This window comes from Cydia strobilella, chromosome Z, assembly GCF_947568885.1.
Source record: "Cydia strobilella chromosome Z, ilCydStro3.1, whole genome shotgun sequence".
NCBI lineage: Eukaryota > Metazoa > Arthropoda > Insecta > Lepidoptera > Tortricidae > Cydia > Cydia strobilella.
Window position 1 is genome coordinate 22,466,689 of NC_086068.1, and position 21,521 is coordinate 22,488,209.

Consider the following 21,521-nt stretch of genomic DNA (forward strand, 5'->3'; position numbering starts at 1 on the left):
CTAACAAACTGTAATTTGTTTCCTTATTCAATAAATTAAAAAAAAAAGTACTTCCAAATCAGCTGCACCAAAAAGCTGACACCTTCTTCTGCGACATATTTGGTACGAAGATCGACGAGGTACTCGTAGATTAGATTGTATCCGTGTATAATTGGATTGTTTCCGCTTGTATTTCGGATTTATATTTTTCAACTGTGCTTTTTGTTTCTTTTGTGAACTGGAACATAATTGGGCGACAAAACGCAGTTGATAAGGGTCTATCATTCTCCCATACAGTTTCACAGCACCATCAAAATATTAATTTTAGCGGCAGCAAACTAGCTAGATAAACGCTAGAATGTGTGGGTTTTTTGCATGTTTTCGGGATGTGGACTTGTCGATTTTAATTTTAACGTACATAATTGAAGACGACCCTGGCCCTGGATGGCCGATTGAAGTCACATCGTCGGATATCGTTTTTTGAATCTGGTGACAATCCTACCCACATATTGGAACGAATTATGACTGGAGATGAGACTTGGGTTCATAATTTTGAACCTGAGTCGAAACAAGAGTCTATGCAGTGGCCTAAGAAGGGTGCACCACCTCCGAAGAATTTCAGGATATCAGAATCGTCCGGAAAGATGATTGCTACGATTTTTTTGGATTCAAAAGGAATTCTCATGATCGACTACAAGGACAAGGGTGTTACCATAACCGGAACATATGATGCAATGCTATTAGAAAGTAAGTTTTAACAAAAAAAAAGTAATCGATGAGTACTGAGAGATGACTAAAATAGTTATTTACGATACAAGGTCGGAAAAGAGGAAATTCGAAACGAGTGGCGATAAATTAAAACACGACCGCAGGGAGTGTTTTAAATCGACACGAGTTGCGAATTACCTATTCGCACGTGTACTGTACAACGTTTTACAGTACATATGGCCGTTTAAACTTTCGACATATGCACGAAAAGTGCTCTTTTACGCACTAATGCGAGAAAGTAGCACCATATGTACTGTAAATAACTATTATTGACTGTATGGCGGGTTGGCCGACTTGGGCGACCTGCCCATAGAACATTTTTTATTTTGGCGTCAAAAAATTTTTCTTCTACTTTTTCCTAATCAAAACAGGATACCGAATATTCCCTAATATGTATATTATTAAAAAATTGTAAATTAAATTCAATAAAACTTACCGACAGAGTAATGATCTTGTCGAACAGCATTATTGGAGGCATGTGGAAATCAAACACGAAATACTGAAATAAAAGTAAAATGTTAGTGTTGGATAAATTAAACCTAGATATGACTCGGTACAGTAGGTAGGTATTCGTTGTCTGTTTCAATTACAATTGTTATTGTTATGAGAACTGCACAACATACGTTAAAATTAGAAGAAACAATTAAACAAGCATGCAAACGAACGAACTTGCCTGGAGTTTACTATGTACACGCCAAGTGAGTAACTAAGTTTATCCCGTTCAGATAGATCAGGTTTTATAGCATATACATACACAATTTCGTAGCATATACTTAAAACAAAGAAATTACTCACAGGTTTAAATATTGACATACGTATGAGTACACGACAGGCATTCGTGGCGGCAGGAATCATAAATAAATCCACCTGGGCAAATATTTACTCAGGATTAAGCATTATGTCAGAGCGAGTACATATCATAAATTACGCAGAGTTGAGAGTGAATTTTAAACGAGCCTCGGGTTATTCCTGCGTGCGAACTGTTTTCATACAAGGTAACTAAATGGGTTTCACAAAAGGGCTTTTCACAAAGGGTGCGCAATTCCGTTTCCGCAGTGCTGAAATAGGTTTGGTTATTTGACATTATCGATGCCAATCTATTTTTAGGAACGTGGAAATAGGAGCCAGAACATAGGCATGAACAACACTGACTGTGGGTTCGTAACAGAACGACGTCATCATGTAAGGACGTTGTCTTTTTTACCCCATTACCCCATTCGCCCCAGGTTCGGATATGTAATATTTCGAGTCTCTTCTTACATTTTCACATCATTGTTTTTACTTATTAATATCAAGTTATATGGGAAGTATGGTAGAACTTACTATTTATAACTTGCTTAAAACTTAACACTTATTAAGCTTAAATCTTACTAAAAATATTGTTTTGCAAAGCTCGCTTAAAACTCATTATAAATGGGTTTTTATTAATATACGGGAGTGAACGTTCTAAGCTTACCTACTAATTGCTTTATGTTTTCATAATTTTATAGGGTCTCGTCGTTAACGTATTCTGACTTGCAAAATAATACATAAGACAGACAGGTATACCTTCCCTGCGCCTAGGACATATTATTATAGGTGTTTTTGAAGCCCCCTTTCCTCTCGGGAACATTATGAAGGCAATGAAGCGTACCCTTGGTAAAACAAAGCCACATCTGCAAAATCTCTACTTTCCAGGAGAGAGGTTTCAAGATTGCGCGAGTGAACTTTGAGGATAACTTACGGCAATTAAATGAAATTCCTTAAAATTTTGTAGGTATGTGTACTTGTGTAAATGCAACTAATTGGTTGCGTTATATTCCTTTTTATTTAATGTATTATTTTTTTAAATCGCACGTCGGATGTGCACATACGACAATCGAATGTGCATATATGGCATTGTTTTACCAAGCATCAGCTAACGCATGTGCTGATCCGTCGTTATTCAACGTACGATTACGAAACGTATGTGCACATGTGTATTTATTTTATGAAGCACCCTATGAGTCATGTTATCACGTTTTATCACAATATCAAGGTAATATACTTAACATGATCTTTAAAGCATTTTTATTAATATGCCAAAAATCAGATCATGATCATGCGACTGGCAATTTTACTGAAAAAAATAATACCCAAACAGCTGTATGCGCACATACAATTGTCTTGCACAAGACTATCTTATAACATTTAAAAGTACTCGCCATTTAATCTTTAATTTTTCGCATCAATATTATGCCAACTTTGATCTAATGCGCGACACTTGCTCCGGTAACACTGACGCAACGAATTTTACGACGGCGCACACCACGCACAGCGACGAGCTATGACATTATTTTACGTCCACTGACTACTTACGTCGTTTTTCAAGTAAAATATCTCAGAAACTAAAAAAGTTAATAATAAAATTCTTGCAGTATAGTGTAGAAGGTAAATTATTAAGGCTATTTCCGTAATAAAACCATTTTGACATATAGTCACATGTTGCATTATTTTACCAAGGGTACAAAAGTAGGTAATGTAACCTTTGCAGTAGCGGTGCGGTGCTAATGTGTTACGTTAATCCTGAATTTTAGGCAACCTCACCTCGTTGTAATAAGGGCAGTTGGTGCTCTCCTTGACGCTGGTGTACTTGCGGCTGTCGCCGACCTGCACGCACACGACCGGGTCCATGTTGAGGCCGGCCAGCTGCCGCGCCTCGATCACCGTCACGCACACCTGGAAGTCGGCGGCCTTCAGCGCCGAGGCTCCCGGCGTGTCCAGAGCGCTGCGACTACATTCAAGCCAAACGAAATTTCATCTCATTTCAACTTCATTCGCTCGTACATTTTGTAAAATAGGTATCAATAAATATAAGTAAGCACGCATGTTTCGTGCGCGAGAATGGATTAATGTGCTACGGCTACGACAAGAAGGCGTAGTAATCAGTAGCAAAACTCCTCATCAATGGTCATTACTTATTTATTGTAACCACCCAATCAAGACAAAGGACATTAAGGTAGAGACTTCAATATTTTAACTATAAAAACTCCCGTGAGTAAATAAATTGACGACCGCTCTGGCCTGGTGGGTGAGTGACCCTGTCTTTGAAGCCGATGATCCTGGATTCGAATCTCGGTAAGGGCATTTATTTGTGTGATGAACACAAATATTTGTTTCTGAGTTATGGGTGTTTTCTATGTATATAAGTATGTGTTTAATGTTTATCTATTGTATGTATATCGTCGCCTAGCAGCCATAGCTTTGCTTAGTTTGGGGCTAGGTTGATCTGTGTAAGATGTCCCCTGATATTTATTTATTTATTTAAATAAATATTAGGGGACATCTTACAGAACAACCAAGCCCCAAACTAAGCAAAGCTTGTACTATGGGTGGTAGGCGACGATATAGATAAATACATATTTTTGGGTGATTTTCTGTAAAGTCGTTTGCAGCCTGTATAAAGTTCCCCGATTAAATTATTTTGTTCTTATTTAAAAAAAACTTCTAAGGTCTAGAAAAATAACAGTTAAATAAATGATAATAAAATTAAAATAAACTATCCAGTTACATATCATCTTAGAATAGTGAGGTAGAGGTCACTCCTCGTAACTTATTAAAAAATAGTGCAGGTATATACATTTTCTTGAGTTTTGGGGTGTCGGTGGGCGAGCGCGTGTCGCCCAGGAGCTCGTCGGAGGACACGGAGGTCTGGCTGGACGGGCGCTCGGGCTCGGGCGCGGGCTCAAGCAGGCCGCGCTCCTCATCGGCGCCGGCGCCGGCGCCGCGCGCCCGGCCGCGCGCGCCCAGCCGCATCAGGCTGCGCACGCTCTTGAACGTCGACGGTCTTTTACGATCGCACTCCGCTATACTCACTACCTTCTCTGAACCCATGGAGAACCCCCGCCTGTAAAAGACCTAGACATAAGTGCGTACAGAATACAAATGGAATTGTTAAACCGAAATGGGTACTATACTTAGATAGTTGGTACCTACTATTAGAAAAGTTGTGGTGGACATGGACTTGGAAAATTAAAAATGAATTGGTTTTTATGGTTTTTCCGTAGGCCGAGCACATGATTGGCGCGACAGTATCTCGCCGCGAGATAGACTACCAGTCCTTTACTAACTGTATGAATTAAAGAGGGACGGGTAGTCTATGTCGCGGCGTGATACTTTCGCGCCAATCATGTGCTAGCCCGGCTGGAAGACAAGCTATCACGTTTTAGTTTTTCATACATGGTCGGCCGACTCTTTAATTAGGTAAACAATATTTTTGTTACGATATTAGCTATGTATGTATATGGATGGACTCACCTGAGTATACGTTTGCCCACAGTCTTCAACTTACGGGCTCGAGACTCGTCGCCCGAGTCTATATCGAGAATGGTTTCCTTCTTCTGTAAAGAGCGTTCCAACATGTCTATGTGACGCTGGATATGCCCCAAGGCGTTTTCCTCGTCTAGGTCGGAATTGGCAGAGCTGTTTGCGGAGCCGGTTAGCGAATCGTGCGCGGAGCTGTGCGCGACCGCGTGCATGAAGCCGACGTCGCTGGTGCGGCTGACGGCGTCATCACTGAGCCCCGCCATCGGCTCCACAGGCGCCGAATACAATACCTCCATATCCACGAACACCTACGAGTGTTCATAAATATGAAATTATCTTAATGTTTGCAAACATGTATGATTATCATACTGTTTAGCTGAATACAAAATCTTTTTTATCTGTTTGTATGTATAAAATTATAAGTTTAAATTAATAAAGTGGGGACAGATGGGAACCCTAACAATTTGTTTATTGCACATTGAGTTCATACATAATGTTCAGGATATCTCAAACGATCTTTTAGTTTTATTTTTAAAATATCTGACAAGTGACACATGGTTTGCCGCGGTTTTGGACAATAATGACATTGACAGGAGATTAAGTTAAGACAGAGAGAAAAACGCAAGCTGTTGGATAAGAGATTTGTATTGTTTAAATTATTGAAAACTCAAAAATAAATAATCTATTGTAAACTAATTTGGAGCCCAATCTTTTGACTAGCCAAAATTTAACAACATAACCGGCACGCTTCTCCACTATATTTACAATAGGCCCTACGCCTGTTGGGACTTTAGGACCAATTTACAGTTATCTATTTGTACCCGTGAATGGGTTCTAGCAGGTGTATTAAACTTCTTCAAAGGGCCTCCACGTGTTGGCTCTGTATCCCTACGCACGGCTATAAAATGACCGGGATGTGTGTGTGTGTGTGTGTGTATACCCGCGAGTTCTGTTTCAGGTATTGTATGAAAGGTTTGGCAAGGTCCTCCCCCCCCCCCCCACCCCCCACCGGCAGAAGCTGTCGCATCGCATTTATATTTCGTTATAGTGGCGAATTGGTGATCATAACTTCCACAATCCTTCTTCCTACCCTTATCCCACGTTATGTGGGGTCGGTACAACATGTTTTTCTCTTCCATTCTTCTCTATCTTTCGTCACCTCAGCACTCACTCCTTTCTTTCTCATATCCTCTTTCACACAATCCATCCATCGCTTTTTGGGTCTACCATACGCTCTCCGTCCATCAACATTCATCCCTAACATTCTTTTGCCTATATGGCATTCATCCCTCCTCATCACATGCCCATACCACGCTAACCTACTACTTCTTATCTTCTCCGTTACTGGTGTTACTTTCAAATGATACATGATATTTCAAATAAACTAAATATAGACATCATTATTAAATACGTCCTTGGCTTATTTATTACTAATAAAGACATCCTTATTAACCCTAAACTCGACATAGTATCTAATAATGCACATTTCTTTTGAAAAAATCTGGCGGGTAGTAGCAAATATTTTAAATTCTTTTTTTGTTATTAAGTGGTAGATAAACTTATAACCTTACGGTCAAAATACGCATTTTAGTTTTCTGGCAACACTATTTCACAGTAGCTAGCAAGATGGTGGACCGAGCGCGTGCGGCTTCGAGGTTCAAGGTGATTATATATTATAACTCCTTATTTTATTAATTTGGCAGGTAGCAAACGGTTTTATTTTATACTCTAATAATTGATCTATCTACTTTTAGTGTTATTCGATAGAAATACATTACTCTTCAAAGTAAAACATTAACGTCTTTCTTGATGTATTTTTGAATGCACATTGTCAGCTTACCATATATTTACTTCAATTTCGTCGTGTGCATTTATAGATACATTGCAGAGTTTCGTATATTACTAGTTATCTTTAATCTATGCATTTAAGTCCACATGGCCAATAGAATAGTAGTATAAATAAACATTTTTGATGAACAAAAATCTATTTATCACTACATAGTATTAAACAAAGTCGCTTTCCGCTGTTTGTCCCTACGTATGCGTAGATCTTTAAAACTCCGCAACGGATTTTGAATCGGTTTTCACCTATCAGTAGAGTAATTCTTGAGAAAGGTTGTAGTGTATAATTTGTAAAGGTTTTGTGTAACCCGTGCCAAGCCGGGGCTAGTTTTTTTTAGTGGTTTGCAGCCAATCACAAGATCTAAAAGAATTATGAACCCTTGAAGACATATTTCGCTGATGACCTGTGCTTACTCGCCACGACACAAGACCACCTGGCCGATGCTGCAGCGAGAGAAGGATTGCGCTGATTGCGTATCAACTGTGCTAAAACAAGAGCTATGCGACACGCCCCGAATGCAACGCCAATCCTAGTAAACGGGGAGCTGGTTAAGCAAGTAACAAACTTCACACATCTGGGAAGTGTTATGGACCCCCTGGGAGGTGCAGAAGCGGATGTTAAAGCTCGCACCAATAAAGCCCGCGCCGCACATGCGCAGTTAAAACGCGTATGGACTTCTACAGTCATCATTTGACCGGACAAAACACTTTAGCTAAGGAGATACTTCTGCCGAAATGTCGCTGGATAGGATATGTTTTACGAAGGCCAAACAACCACCTATCCAAGCAAGGGTTAGAATATTCCCAGAAAAATAGGCAAGGTCCACCACGTACGTACCACCTGGAGGCGCACAGTGGAAAAGGAGGCTTTACCAGTTGGCCTCGGCTGGGCGGAGCTGGAGGAGGCCGCGCTGGATCGCAAATAATGAAAATCCCTTCTGAGAGCCCTATAATGCCTCTGATGAGGGATAAAAAGATACCATCATCATCATAAATATATTTATATTACAACATCTCACCAGCAGGCAAAGTATCCTTAAAGATACGCACATATTTTTAATTATAATCTAGAACACTCGGCAATGTATCTAATAGGATTCATGCCATAAATACAAATATATAAATGAAATATATTTTTTTTCTATTTTTTATATGTATTTTGATTGATAAGGAATTAAAAAAACAAAAAAAAAAACGTACACATATCCTTGCCAACTTTAGGGTTAAATATGGCTTTCGGTTTGAATGTCTTTATGTGTTTTACCAAGTGTACCTACACCTTGTCAATAATTGTTATTAATTGTATTTATAATTCTATTTTTTTTTTTAAGTATAAAATAGCGTATAAAGTAGCGTTAAAGGTACCTAACCAACTAAGTACTTACTTTTTAGGGTTCCGTACCCAAAGGGTAGAAACGGGACCCTATTACTAAGACTCCGCTGTCTGTCTATCTGTCTGTCTGTCACCAGTCTGTATCTCATGAACCGTGATAGCTAGTCAGTTGAAATTTTCACAGATGATGTATTTCTGTTGCCGCTATAACAACAAATACTAAAAAGTACGAAACCCTCGGTGGGCGAGTAAGGCTCGCACTTGGCCGGTTTTTTAATAAATCTGTGTAGCGTAAATTAGTAGGTATAGCAAGCGCTGAAAGTTGTAGGTACGAGTAATCTAATTCCCCGTTAATTACAGCGCAGCACGCTCGAACAGCTTTCACGCAAAACAACACTCAAGGTTAAAGTATTTCAATTCTTTAAAAATTGTGCACATTTACTCCCATACCATAGGTGAGGTACCTTTGGTAGAAGAGCCGGCAGTAATATTTCGAACCAACTTGATACCGCGATAAGATGCACAATGGTTTGCCATAAAAATGATGCTAAGTCCGAATTTGATAGTCTGCCACGGCGGAACTTGCCGAAAGTACAAAAAAGATAGCCACTTCCGGTGCGAAAAAGGGGGGGTCATTTAACCCATCTGATACTGAAATAATAGTTATGGCATCAGTTAGAAATTTACTGGTAGATACAGACAAGCGAAATCTGCCAATATGTTTCCTGCCGGAAGTGCTTGGCAGACGCTCTCAAAGGTGACCATCGGGACCCCTAAATTAACCCATCTGATACCAGCATGAAACCAATTCCAGTCGGTAGATATGAACCTTTTAATTATTGCAGGCTTATGATTTATTACCTAATGCTTATATTTGTATATTTTTATGTCATTAATAACATATATTTCACATTTATTAATATACACAATATAATTTGGGCATTAATTTAATACCTGCTTACGGCTTTGTACTTCTTTGTTTGCCTTATAAAGGTGCTAACAAGTTAGCTACCGATATCTTTACAGTTGATAGTACTCGGCTCCTGAAGTATATGTAAATATGAAACATTATAGGTTTTATGATGTTATTTTGAGAAAATTGGAAAACAAATATGCTTTGTAAAAAAACTCTGTTAATGAGATAATTAAATGAGACCTCATTGAACAGATTCTAAAACCTCTTTTAAATATAAAACTTAACTGGCCACTTCACGTTTATAAATCAAATGACACGTTGACAATAACATTTAAGACAAACAAGCAGTTAAATACATGATGATTATTTTTTAGATATAATTATAGTTCATTTATTTTCTTCGGTAAATAAAATAAAAATTATGAGAAATTTTCTTATTTTTTATTCAAAGTTAATTGTTCTAGTGTAAAGTACCATCTCGTAAAATTTCTGTAGCTAATTTGTTAGCACCTTATATATAAATAATAAAATAATTTCAAATTACAATATCCTTTATTTACCAAAATTAACAAAATTATTATTATGACATACTTTTTGTAAACGGGTGTGAAAAGACAGGATTTTCAACGTCAAGGACGATTTATACCAATAATCCAAATATGAACATTTTACATCATTTTTTGAGTCCCTTGTTAGTTTTTCAATTGTGATGACTCAGGAATAAATGAATTCTCAAAAAAGTGGCATCGGCAGGTTAAAGTTAAACCAAAAATATTTTTTGTACTTTTTTTCACTTTTAAGGTGGTTCGATTTTCATACAAAATTCAATCTGCTTTAATTAAGGCACTACACACTATTACTACACAAATATTTGCTCATTTATCTACTTTTGAATATTCGTTTGCGCTAAATTAATAGAAAAACTTTGTTTCATACAGAAATCATACATAAATCAACGTAATTTTTTCATCAATTTTACGTATGTGTGTGTCACAAATGTCGTGTACAAATACGTTGCGTGCGGCGTTGCCACTCTATGACGTTGGCGACGTTGCCTGGCCGACCTGGCAGGATTTGCAGTGCCGTCATGTTTAGTGCATTTTTATTTGACAGTGTTGACACTGACACATAGGGTCATGTTTATTGTGACATCAATTTGTTTGTATAAATTGAAAATGATAGCAACGTCTAAATCAAGTTACAAAAATCATCAGTGTTCTGGTCCGCGAAAATCCAGAAAAATTCAGACTCAATTGAAGCGGAATTCATGATGGTGAAGTTTCGTAAGGTAGGTACAGTTTCATTCCTTCATTGTACATTGTAATTTTCTCGTGCCGATCTTTTTAGAAAATAATTCTCACTTCTTCCGTAATGGTAGATATAAGCAGTGAACAATACCTATATAATGTAATTATTACTGTTTTGGTTGCCGAATAGTCAATGTGTCACTAACTCTAGGTTTTTTTAGGTATTGTGCAAAATGAAGAGGCATTCTTGGAAATAAAATGTTTTCCTTCATTAGCCAGAAAAAATCAGGACATCCTCACTGCAATAAAGTAAAATAAAACATTTCCTGGAGATGAAAATTATGGAATATATTATGGGTAAGTAAATGATAACTTTATTAGAATCCATATTGTTGCATCATCTTTCTTTCTATAACATTAGAGAATTTGTGCTATCATGATATTATTTTTCTTTCAGGTACAGGGACAACTACGGATAACAAATATGAAAAAATGTTATTTCATTTGTTGTGTGAATCCATCTACACCAACAAGACATCCACTGCTGGACATAGGCCTCCCCAGGGATCTCCACAACGACTGGTCTTGCAAGACCGGCCAAAATATCGAGAAATAAATAATATAAATAAACATGATAAATATCCCGTTTTCTATAATAGTTATAATTAGAAGGCCGTGCAATGTTGTTACTCACTGTACCTACTTGAATAAAAAAAAAAATATAAAAAGTTTTAATTTTATTTTACAATTACTACTTTATTATTAGTACATTACGATACAAGTGCGAAAAGTAGGAAATTGGCAACGAGTGGCGATAAATTGAAACACGACCGAAGGAAGTGTTTTAATCGACACGAGTTGCGAATTACCTTTTCGCACGTGTATTGTACAACGTTTTACAGTAGGTACATAATTATGGCCCTTTACATTTTCGACATATGCACGTATTGTACTAATTACCGCACTAGGGCGGTAACGTATATGTAGCACCATATGTACTAAAAAGTATTTTACAGTACATATGGTGCATCTTTCTCGCCCTAGTGCGTAAAGAGCACTTTTCATGCATATGTCGAAAGTTTAAAGGGCCATACATATGTACTGTAAAACGTTGTACGATACACGTGCGAATAGGTAATTCGCAACTCGTGTCGATTTAAAACACTCTCTGTCGCCACTCTTTTCGAATTTTCTCTTTTCCGCACTTGTATCGTAAATAACTATTTCAAACTGCAAGGGTACGATGATAGATCTCAATTCAATATAATTTTGCAACATTTGGCATTATTAGGTTATAAATTGTATGGAGATGAAATATATCATCGTACCCTTCCAGTTTGAAAAATGCTATAGAGGCTGGGCAGTAAGGGATTGCTTTACTTGGACGTAGTTACGCGAAAACGTTCCAACCCACAAGTCACTCGAAAATGAGTTACCATAACCAGGGTACTATTTTTGACATATTACATCATGTGCACACAAAGATGCTAGTATTTGTAGGTTAGTTTCATCAATAAAGTTTGACCCAAATGTTCCAACCCACCATTATGCCAAGGACGTGTACTCAAAATAAAGTAAAAACATTACATGCATACTGAAACATATTGTTAAAAACTCTTAATAGAATAACATATCGTTATAATGTTCCACTTGTCCTGGAACATTATACTAAATTCATAAAACGCACATTTAATTGTTTCTTAAATGATCCATGTGGGTTGGAACGTTTTTGCAAAATCTTTATACATTTTTTATTCCTGCAAAAATGTTCCATGTAATTTGAAACCTTTTAGATTAATCCATACTGTTTTTTTTAGCTGCGAAGACTGTTCTAAATAAATTGGAACGTTTTATTATAATATATTATTTTCTAATTTTTTGCTATAAACGATCCACATATACTTGATCCATTTTTGCTATTAAATATGTTCGAAAAAAAAAATATTTTTTACCAAAATAAATAACTATGGTATATTTAAGTTTATGTATTTAGTCAAAAGAATCAATGGACTATTTACAATAACACCTTTATTGTAAATAGTCCATTGATTCTGATGTTGATGGGTTTGGTGGAGTTCCGGACTTCGAGATCATAGAATACGATGATGATTGAATGTTTAATATAAGTTTTTGATATCTTTTGGAACCATATCAGCTAATTTTTGGCATAGGTTCTAAGCTCAAAAGATCACATCCTATTTTTTTTGTAATACATTTTCAATTTTTTTTTGTTTTTGTATGTTCCTCATTGTTATTTATTATTTTACATATTAAATTTATTTTAGATATATATTTATAAAATAATACACTTAAATTCGTTTTGGAACGTTTATGCATAATTGCTATTTAACAAGGTTCATACAAAATTAAATTTAGCAAAAACGTTTCAAACTCGTTTTACCTATTTATATGCCCCTTGTATTATGTATTTACAAAAAATATGCATATCATTCAATAACCAGTTTGGCATTCCACAGTAAAACCAATAGTATTTGCCTGAAATAATTACAGGGAAAAAGTGTACCGCTAAAACACAAAATTGCGTTTATCTCAAAATGGGGTCGCTGTGGGTTGGAACGTTTTCGCGTAACTACGTCCACTTGTAGAACTATATTTAGCGCTTTAAAAAAAAACTGATACCTGACACTTACAAACCTGGACTTCCTTGGGCTAGTGCTACTAAGAATCGTCAGTATTCTCCATCCTTTCTGAGTTGGAAGAACCCAAAAAGGTGAGATTTGTGAAAGTCAGGTTTTCAATATATGTGGCGTTTTCAACCAAACGGGTACCTACTTATTGTTGTCATATTTCCATAAAGCTTCAAAATGAAATCAACCTAATCGACAACCGACAATGTGGTACCTTTTAGTTCAAAACGTCACATATTTTTATAAAACGTTATAAACTAATTTATTAATAATACTGAATATCTGGGAGAAAAAGAAAACATAAGTAAAAACTCAAAAATGCTCGTTTTCCCAGAGATAAGACCTAGCTAGATCGAACCCCTTACAGCAAATTTCATCGAAATCGTTAGAGCCGTTTCCGATATCACTGAAATATATTTCGGTTATATCGGAATCGGACAAGAATTCGAAGAATAAAAGGTATAAGAAACATAAGATAACACAAAAAGGACAAAAAAAAGTACCCCTGACGTACCAGTCTCGAACCCGAATCCTCTTGCACGTATTTCCACGAACATACCGCAACGCCATTGCAGCATACTTACACTGCATGAAATTGTCTACTACAAGCATCGCGGAAACACTGTTTGCATGTGTGAGTAATAGTAGGAAATAGCATGACAGAAACACTCTGTCGACTTTAAAAGTGTTTTTTGCACTAATGAAGTATTCAATGTTTATTATAATAGTTCAATATTTATGTAAAGAGTGCGCTAAACATACTTTTAAGTATACAGATACCGACACTATTCCACAAAAAAATAAAACCTGAAAATTTGCGAAAGTGACGCCATCTAGCGGGGTTTAAGCTTTGGGTAACCTAGTCGAACCACCTTAAGAATGAAAAATATTTTCTAATATTTCAAGTACTCCAAATTTCGAAGAGGCCACGAAATGTTAATAAAAATGAAGAAGTTATGGCAAGTCGAAGTTTTGAGATACAAGTTACATGATCGGTGATTTTGTAGTATTGGAATGGTACGAGTACCTCAAAACGACTTTTATTTTCAGTTCTACATCTATCGGTGAACCCGAAGAGGACATTTAGGTTTTTTTGTTTACGAATGTTGTCACTTTAAATAAAAATAATTTCTATTTTTTATATTTTTTTGTAAATCAGCACCAGGAAAAAACTTTATTCAGGTTTTATTTGTTTATTTTTTATTTATTAAAATAAATTGGGTGATTTCTTTTCATATGAGACATTTTATATTAAAATCAGTGCACTTACTGCGGTTGAAGATTTGTAAGAGTGTGCATAATTGAACTTAAATATTTCGTGGAGAATGAAAGGTATCGGTGTCGCGTTTTTTTGTAATACTTTTTATATACTCAGTACTATATGTGTGTATATAACTATTCGTTCGTATCAATCGAGTAAAAAAAAAACTTAAGATGCCGTGTTTTGTCAAAAGTATTCAGTATATGTTTTTTGTGTATTTTTTATAAGTAATGTATATAATGAGCTTTTATTTGAGCAATTAAACATTGAAATCGGTCAAATAGTTTAGCTTGTAGAATTTTTTGAAATATATTTTGAAGAAATTTACACTCACATTCAAACTTTCATATTTCGTGAAGTATGAGAGGTATCGGTGTCGGGTTTTTTTTATAATACTTGTTATTTATTCAGTAATATATAGGTATACATGTATTAAACTGTTCGTGTTCCATACATTTTTTTTGAGTAATCAAGTACAAACTATCAATCGAGTAAAAAATAAAAATTTAAGATGCCGTTTTTTGTTGAAATTATTCAGTATATGTTTTTGAGTATTTTTTTAAAAGTAATGTATATAATGAGCTTTCATTTGAGATATTAAACATTTAAATCGGTTCATTAGTTTAGCTTGTAGAATTTTTTGAAATATTTTTTTAAAGAAGTGGCGCCATCTCTGTTCCTAAGGGGTGAAACTGCCGCTGCTGCGGGTCAAATCGCTCAGTTTGGTCCCTACTATCACTGTGCAAAGCGGCTTGCTTTTATCATGAAGTGCAGCATTTTGTTCATAACAAGTATGACTAGTTCGGCCAAGTTTGTCGCAGGCCAGCTGACTACGTAGGAAACATATGCCTTAACCATGCCTTAACCCAGCCCTTGACGGTCCCCGACCTCACGGCAGACCAAAAAAGCGACAAATCGATGTCGTGAAAGCAGATATGAGCGTAAACGGGCTCACACGAGAGGACGCCCAGGATCGCGCAAAGTGAAGAAAAGCTAGTAGGAAAACGGACCCTGGCAAAGGCCGGGATAACGTCGGGTGGTCACACAAATCTCTGTTTTGACATTTTGCTGGGACGTCAGTTGGCCGCGACCACGACCAGTGAAACCTTTGTCGAAACGTCGGTAAGTAAAGGTAATAAAATAAATTCGCAATAGACCCGATTATAAATGTGATTTAATATGTGTTTAAAGCGCGAAGGTTTTATTCTTTATGTTATATTTTGAATTATTGATATGAATGTTACATTTTGATTGGACAGAGATGGCCCCCACCAGGCACAAAAAGGACTTCGTTCCCGCCGTCTAAGGAAATGCTTACCCATAGCATTCAGGAACCTCCATCATACCACAGAAATTATCTTAGGAAATCAATAAAATCGATGAAAAATTAATAAGTTTAAAAAGACCGGGGGTAGCAGGCAACTACTGATTTTCCAAAATTAATTTATTATTTGTCAAAGATTAACAACTGCAATATTTCAAAGCATTTTTTAAAGTCTTAGAAAACAGGTTTTATTTACAGATTTAGCGTGGGTATTTAAAGCAGCACATTGATTGTCACAGAGGAGTCTAATAAGCGGTCACGGTAGTGATAGTTACCGGCACGGGCTTGTTGCGCTCGTCGACCAGCGTGTCGGTGATGGAGAGTTGGCCGTCGGCGACGAGGATCTGCAGGCCCAAGCGGTACACGCCGAGCAGGCGCGGCGCGCCCCATCGTGCGCGCGCCAGCAGCTGCAGCGTCAGCACCTCGCCCGCGCCCACCGCTCCACTAACGCTCCACTCGAACCTCTGCACATGGATACAAGACTCTTTTCATCACACTAGCTGGTAAAGAATACATGATATTTATTCATAAACAATGTTAATTGTGTTTGAATAGATATATAGTAGAAGCATAACATTAAAAACTCTCTTGATTATGCAAAAACGAGAAAGTTGCATTTTATCCACATGTGTGGCAAAGTAATCAAATGCAAATTTTGAGTTGTTGGCTGTTAGAGGTAGAATATGCATCAAGTTGAATAACAGTATAATTTTCTGTTAATGTTAATTACCAAAATACATTTTTAGTGGGGTATATACTTATAAGTAACACACTATAACATTTTCAATACTTGGTCCAACAAATTTTTAGAAAACGCCAATTTTTTTTAAACTCCTAAGTAGTGGAAAATGGATACGTCACACACATACTTACATGTTATTTATTATTTGTAATTACTCACAAAGCACTTTCATTTAATACCTCACATGGTAGTCCCTTGGTATGTATTTTAGAATAATCCATTCAATAGTTTTCAATCTAGAGCAGTTCAAAATCAACTCTGCATTGTGAAATTTGTTAGACCAAGTAGTGAAAATGAGTATGTTATATATTTGTAATCTACTCACAAAGCACTTTCATTTGACACCCCACATAGTATCTTTAAATGAAAGAAAAAACATTTTTTCTTTGTACCGCCGACTTTATGACGTCACAGTAACTACCCTCAACATTTTCGCGCTTGTCATCTCATACCTAATATTTGTGTTAAGGATATCATACTGAATGCATTGATACCAAATATTGGATATCCGAGATGACATGAGCGAAAATCGATTATTAGACAATTTTAAGAATTAAAATTGTTTACGTTAAAATGTGAAGAATTTTGTTGATAAATTGTCTAATACTAGTATATGACTAGTATATTGACATTATGTCATAAATGTTTTTAAAATGACGTATTATTAATGCCAGTAAAATGAAAATGTATTCCATTAAGTAAATACAAATCTTCAAACTTTTTTCATTTTAAGTGAATAAGGAAGAAACGAATTACACCAACTCGGTTGTATCCGTACTTTTTTGAAATAATTTGTTATATTTTTTAAGTATTATGACTTGTGAATAAAAATAAATAAAAAATTTAATGAGTAGATTTCCGTGTGACATGATTTATTTACCCTATTTATTTTAAACAGAGTTTCACACTGGTATCATCATTCGTATACGTACATGATTTTCTGTCAATATATTTGTCAAAATTACGATTGAATTTCTTTGTTGCCTTAAAAGAGGAAAAATAGGAAAAGGCTGATTGATTGTAGTCCAGTTATCTGGCTTTCAAAATCACACGATTTTATAACTTAAGCATCGATTTTTTTGAAGTGAAAACTTCTTTAGCGGCGCTGTGCACTTTTTGTGATGGGGAAAAAAATTTAAACTCGCGACAGAACTCGGGACATGTCACGTGACCGACAGATTGAAAATTCGTAAGCCGGACACGTGACCTGATCGAAATTATGGATGGAAGTTGATTTTTCCGAGAGATAAACTTTTTAATGTCAAATAATTGTAATAGTTCTGGAGTGTAAATTTTTTAATGTAATATAAATTGTTATGTTTGCGTACGATAGCGCCATATTGTATTTTACCACATAATTTTTTCCCTAACCATTCCAAAATATCAAAAATGCACAACGTTAATACTCAAGTTTTCACTTCTGCCGGCACTCCCGGAGTCCTACCCGTTTTTTTTATACAAATTTTACTAAACGCTGACACTCGTTCATCTCATTACCTTAGGTACAACTTTGCATAAGTGTATTTATTAGATTGTAAAAGATTTAATTAGGATTTTCAAGAGTGTTTGATTGTATCTATACAAAATCTAAACACTCTTTGGGATAATAATTACATTTATTATTTTATTTTTGAAGTGAAAACTTATTTAGGGGCGCTGTGCACTTTTTGTGATCGCGACAGGTCACGTGACCGACAGATTGAACATTCGTAAGACGGCACGTGACCTGATCGAAATTATGGATGGAAGTTGATTTTTCCAAGAGAAACTTTTTAATGTTAAATAATTGTAATAGTTCTGAGGTGTTAAATTTTTAATGTAATATAAATTGTTAGACTTAGACCAAAAAAAGTCTGCAGCGATTTTGATAGCATACGCAGTGCAAGTGTTATTTATACGTCATAAATCATAATTTCATAGAAGTTTAACGTTAAAAATAACACTTACACTGAGTGTGCTATGCTATCAAAATCGTTGCAGACTTTTCTTGGTCTAACTCTTATGTTTGTGTACGATAGCGCAATAAATGAATATTGTATTTTACCACATAAATGATAGTACTTTTATACTGATAATTAAAGCAATTCGTGCAAAATTATTCCCTAACCATTCCAAAATATCAAAAATGCACAAGGTTAATATTCAAGTTTTCAGTCCTGCCGGCACTCCCGGAGTGCAACGCGTTGTTTTTTTTATTAAGATATGTGAACGGAACTACTTAAACGGTGACTGCCTTCTTCGCTGATTATGATCTACGCAATCTTTTTTTAATATTTTTGGACCCTTGGACCCTTGATTCAAAAGTTAATAGAGAAAGGGGGGAAGAGGGGGACGCATATTTTTTTCTTTCGGAGAGATTAGGCACTTTAAAAGTTTCTGTTACTTTCTAACATATTATGTCTACCTTATTTCAGTACGTTGTTGTAAAAATAAAATTGTCACGCTTATAGGTTTAGGTAAGCTATCCATAAAACAGTGCAATCCGGTAACTCGTAAATATTCAGGGGACTGTATTTTCATACTAGCACAAATCCTATTTGTTAGCGTTCAGGACGGCTACCACCAGTGTGACACTGACATATTCGCTAGCGTGTGCATAACTTACTTTCTATATGCATCTCGCTCGTGCTCGCATGTTAGTGAGAGCGAGATGTAGGTATAAAAAGTAAGTTACACAGGCGTTAGCGAATATGTCCGTTTGACACTGCTAAGGCAATCGTGGAAAGGCTACAGGCTACAGGTAAGCAAACTTAGAATCGAAGAAGAAAAAAATAACAACGTACGCTGTAAATTATGAACAATCGCGTACAATATTTTTCATTTCTCATGCTCTGAAAGAGGGTCATTGTTGTTCTAAAAGGTGTGCAGAAAATGATACGTGTCTGCACTAGAGCATTTTACGTTCGAAGTACGATTTTTTGAATTTTTTTACGATAAGCAATTGAAATTTGAATTTAAATGTATTTGTTATACAATTTCCATTCTGATATTTGACTCTCCATTCTATAAATAGAGACACTTTTGCCTAAATTGTTAACTGAAGGTAGGGTACCTAAAAATACTATAAAAAATTATACTTGGTCATGTTTTAAAAAAGACATGCATTTTACTTTCCTCGTATTCGAAATGAAAAGTAGAGTGTTTAACTCGGGTGAAAGGCATCATTTCAGCCTCGGACTATTGGCGCTCTCACTGCGTTCGAGCGCCAAAAATACCTCGGCAGAAATGACTGCCTTTCATCCCTTGGTTAACAATCTACTATTTAACCTCCTAAGGCCATACAAATACAAATTTAAGCCATGCAAATGAAAAATCTAAAGTTTGCTACTGAAATTTGAACCTATAGTGTAGGAAATAGAATTCATTTTGCGTTGTATAATGTAGGAAAAAGAGTTATTTTTGCTTTGTTGGAAAATTGAACGAAACAAAGCAAAAGCGACTGTTCTAATTGAATAGGATTTAAATTTCATCGAACTAAGAGGTACTATACAAATACAAATAATTTATTAATAACACCAAGTTACATGTCAGGCGGTACATTCGATATCGAATTTAAAATTAATTGGAACATTATTTGAGTATACACTTTTCAATATTACAGTACCTAAAACATCAAAATACTGACTAGAAAATTATATAGTAGACAGTCACACCTCCTCCTCCTAGTCCTCACTAAGTCACACAAGATTCCACGATAGAAACCCTTGTAGCGCTTTAATACTTATTAGGTAATATATGGGAAAACAAGTTTGGGAACAAATCAAATTATTTTATTTAATGTTTTGATTAGTTTTTTTATTAAAGCCACGTCCATTAAAAAAAAACTAAATATTTAATAAAATAATTTGATTTGTTCCCATACTTGTTCATAGATGGCAGCACTAGTCTCTCTCGCTATAACATAATTCCGTTTCCGGCAATTCGTTTAGGAGGTGCAAGTGCAAGTCAAAGACGCCTAGTCTTACTAAGATGGCATATAGACTACACGTAAAGTGGGGGTGAGTTTTTTTTTAATGAAGTGAATATTTTTGGAAATAATCGCTCCGAAAGAAACAGAAATTGTGTCCCCCCCCCCTAACTTTTGAACCATAGGTCCAAAAAATATGAGAAAAATCGTGGGAATAGAGCGTAAGAAAGACATCAAATGAAAACTATAGCGAACATGATCACTTTAGGGTTCCGTACCTCAAAAGGAAAAAACCTTATACGATCACTCGTGCGTCTGTCTGTCTCTCCGTCTGTCACAGCCTATTTTCTCCGAAACTACTGGACCAATTAAGTTGAAATTTGGTATACATATGTAAGTTTGTGACCCAAAGACGGACATGTAACGTAAATAAATGAATTTTAAACATCGGGGCCACTTTTGGGGGTAAATGAGAAAATTAAAAAATAAAAATTTTCAAACTATATCGTGTTATATATCAAATGAAATTGATTAGCACGATTGATCTTTAGTCCATATAAATCAATTTATTCTCATTGTGAGAATCTCAAAATTTTAGGATAAACAATTTAGTAGTTGTTCAAGAAAATAGGCAAAAAATGACCATTCTCCCCTTTATCTCCGAAACTACTGTTTCTAAAATTTTGAAAAAAATACACAAAATAGATCTTTACCTATAGATCACCGAAAAACCTATTATAAATGTACAGTCAAGCGTGAGTCGGACTTAATTACTTAGTTTTTGATACGACCCCTAGGGGTTTTTTAAAGACATTTCACATAAAAAATACATTGTTTAAATTGTGTAATGTACGGAACCCTTGGAACGCGAGTCCGACTCGCACTTGGCCGGTTTTTTAAAAACATTTCACTCGCGTTTTACATAAAAACTACATTGTTTAAATTGTGTAATGTACGGAACCCTTGGAACGCGAGTCCGACTCGCACTTGTCCGGTTTTTGAGTTATCAAAATTAGGAGTTATTACGACATTAAAAGGGTTTTTTTTAATTATTTGGCATTTTTCATGTAGTGATAGCGGTTCGCCAAAAGACGCTGCAAATAGTGTTAGCTATGAAAATTGGCACGATTGATCTTTAGTCCATATAAATCAATTTGACCCGCGGCACCAAAAAATTAAATAAAAACCGGCGCACCGAGGGTTCCGTACATTACACAATTTAAACAATGCATTTTTTATTTGAAACGTGAGTGAAAGGTGAATTGCGGTT

The 21,521-nt window shown here is 35.9% G+C and overlaps 2 protein-coding genes across 2 annotated transcripts in view; one reads left to right on the top strand and one right to left on the bottom strand.

The window, feature by feature from the left end:
- The window catches only part of LOC134754305 (proton-coupled amino acid transporter-like protein CG1139), a 522,474-nt gene that overhangs the window by 373,537 nt on the left and 127,416 nt on the right, over positions 1 to 21,521 (top strand). The gene's annotated exons all lie outside the window — the stretch shown is intronic.
- LOC134753709 (otoferlin-like) overlaps positions 1 to 21,521 on the bottom strand; it is a 95,738-nt gene that overhangs the window by 66,452 nt on the left and 7,765 nt on the right. Inside the window, exons 3-7 of the mRNA XM_063689648.1 lie at positions 15,878 to 16,066; positions 5,023 to 5,339; positions 4,346 to 4,612; positions 3,313 to 3,499; positions 1,184 to 1,246 (exon numbers count right to left, since the gene is read on the bottom strand). Of these exons, the coding sequence (XP_063545718.1) occupies positions 1,184 to 1,246; positions 3,313 to 3,499; positions 4,346 to 4,612; positions 5,023 to 5,339; positions 15,878 to 16,066 (1,023 nt within the window). The remainder of the gene's footprint in view (positions 1 to 1,183; positions 1,247 to 3,312; positions 3,500 to 4,345; positions 4,613 to 5,022; positions 5,340 to 15,877; positions 16,067 to 21,521) is intronic.